Raw genomic sequence first — 2,453 nt, 5'->3', positions numbered from 1 at the left:
ATTTTTACGGTTTGTTTTTACTTAAGTTATTACCTTAAAATCTCAACGTAATAAAAGTGATACATCATTTTTACGGTTTGTTTTTACTTAAGTTATTACCTTAAAATCTCAACGTAATAAAAGTGATACATCATTTTTACGGTTTGTTTTTACTTAAGTTATTACCTTAAAATCTCACCGTAATAAAAGCGATACATCATTTTACGGTTTGTTTTTACTTAAGTTATTACCTTAAAATCTCACCTTAATAAAAGCGATACATCATTTTTACGGTTTGTTTTTACTTAAGTTATTACCTTAAAATCTCACCTTAATAAAAGCGATACATCATTTTTACGGTTTGTTTTTACAACTGAACAAAATTTTGTAACTATCAATAATTTTTGGTTTAAAAATTTCACAATCAATGCTACGCACGTGGGAGTGATTTTTCCCACCCACAGAACGAGTTCATGCGTGATGGTTTAAAACTTTGTCTTTTTTTTTCCACTAAGCCTAACCATAATACAACATACTATCACGGAGTGCACGATAATGTGTAGAAAAGTGTAATAAACCAAAAATCACGTACCGAGTCATAAGCGTGTCCTTATTCTACTGCACTGTTAATTATTTAATTTTCTATCAACAAATTAACAAGGCCTATGCTGTTATAGAAACTTTTCATTGTACAGGTCGACAGGAGGAGAAAACACACGCACTTTTTCCTGTTCTGTCCAACAATTCTGTACACTATCTTGTTCGCATTGGTCTGCAGGAGTGGTGAAGCACTTCTCCACTGTATGGTCACCACCGATCTGGACGTCATCAGTTGCTTCGGGAGAGTCGGGTGTTTTTACTGAGAGAGTTGGGTTGTCTAAAATGCCAGAGCGACGACGCTGCCTTTGCTTGTATCGTCCTGACCTCGATACTGACATCTGATTTCGACTTCGTTTTCGTTCAAAACTCGGAGAATCTTTTTGATCGTGAGAGTCTTGGGCAGCGCTCACATCAGAGTTATTTGCTACTTGTTCCTTGCGGTTCTTCGGCTTGGGTTCCCAAAACTTCCAAAACGACATCGTGATAGAAATGGCTAAAGGGTTTAATTCCTCAACGCTCCAAAACGAGAAGAAATCTTTTCCTCTCCTAAAAAAAAAAAGATTTACAAACTCTTTTATAACTCTTTGATACCGAGTAATTTATTTTTACGTGTTTAATACTTGATGTTTACTGGAGAGTTTTCTTATCAGCTAAGTGTTCAAACAACACCGTCGAACTATTGGACTTCGACTCCTGTTTGAATTAGTAGTGTATGATTAGATGTTCAAAGTACGCGTCAGTTTGAAGATGTAAAATTTTCTCACCCACTTCACCACCGCCGCTACGGTTCATCTGTAAATTCAGTGTTCGATCTGTTTCGTAAGTAACACTTGACGAACGTGCAGTAGGATATACGACAGGTCAAACACTCCGAACATACGACAACCGCTTCCTAGACGTGTATCCAAGGCAACGCGTCGCTCTAATGTACTGCTGTTGGGTTAGTGAGTAAAGTGTGAGCTAGTGATCATTGTAGTTGCTGGCTGACGTTCTCAACGGGCCATAACTTATGGTCAAAGCTCGCATGTATCACACATACCTTATACAACAGGTGACAACGTCGTTCGCTTCCTATGCTGACAGAAGATTCGGGATGGTGAAAATTCCAACCTATTGTTTAGCCATCATGTAACGAGAATGGTGGGCGGAGTTTTAGCGATATTTCCGGCTTCATTGTGGAATGGGTACAGGGGATGTGGAAGTGGGAAGAGCACAGTTCGAGCTATCAAGCGTTGTTTATCAAAACGCGAGGGAATCACGTGCTTTTTATCCTGTTAGAACAAGTTGACTGATAAAACACATAGCACCTACAGTGTCTAGGGCTAGGTTACGTCATCATATATAATATACTGCTAAAGAAAAAACAAAAACAGGTGGATTTAGAAGTTACTAGCTGGTCGTATTTTCATTTATGCGATTACAGAGAAATATCAAACCACCTAAAGTGTAAACTTAGCGTCTCCTGGACTTTCAAGGATAGTATTAGACTGTCTGGGGTGGGGCGTAGCCTGGCGGTTAGTATATGTGCATTGTCAGTTCAAAGGTTCTTGTGGTAAAAAAAAACCATCAGATATCGGTACCCGCGATAGAGAGATCACACAAACCATTGTGTAACTTTGTGCTTGACAAGGAAAGATAAGCTCCCCTAGCGGTAACAATTGTAATATGTATTATTAATTTTTCTGTCAGAAACGTTTTTTATATTTGCTTATGTGTGTCTATCTATCTATACATATATGTAAATAAATTAGACTTTTCGAGGTAAATCACCTTAAAAACTACGATTGTGTTTTATTTTCTTGGCGACGTTTCAAGCAAACGCTTTTTTTTTTTCAAGCCAGAAATAAACCTTCACGGTTTTTTGAAGTTTACCT

General features: G+C 37.7%; 1 protein-coding gene across 2 annotated transcripts; it reads right to left on the bottom strand.

Annotated features, from left to right (window-relative positions):
• Positions 1-6: 6 nt before the first annotated feature.
• On the bottom strand, positions 7-2,080 carry LOC106473302. 2 transcript variants are annotated; one of them, XM_013933986.2, is made up of 2 exons: positions 1,344-2,080; positions 7-1,125 (listed from the first exon to the last, which is right to left on the bottom strand). In XM_013933986.2, exon 2 carries the CDS (start codon positions 1,056-1,058, stop codon positions 651-653), a length of 408 nt encoding a protein of 135 aa, XP_013789440.1. In that variant the 5' UTR covers positions 1,059-1,125; positions 1,344-2,080; the 3' UTR covers positions 7-650. The 2 variants fall into 2 exon arrangements, with proteins under 2 accessions (XP_013789440.1, XP_022257474.1); XM_022401766.1 differs by having other exon boundaries at positions 1,619-2,080.
• Positions 2,081-2,453: the final 373 nt, after the last annotated feature.

Source organism: Limulus polyphemus, unplaced genomic scaffold (genome assembly GCF_000517525.1).
Source record: "Limulus polyphemus unplaced genomic scaffold, Limulus_polyphemus-2.1.2 Scaffold6056, whole genome shotgun sequence".
In the NCBI taxonomy this organism is placed as follows: domain Eukaryota; kingdom Metazoa; phylum Arthropoda; class Merostomata; order Xiphosura; family Limulidae; genus Limulus; species Limulus polyphemus.
The sequence above is the reverse complement of the archived record's forward strand: the minus strand, read 5'-3'. Positions and strand labels throughout refer to the sequence as shown.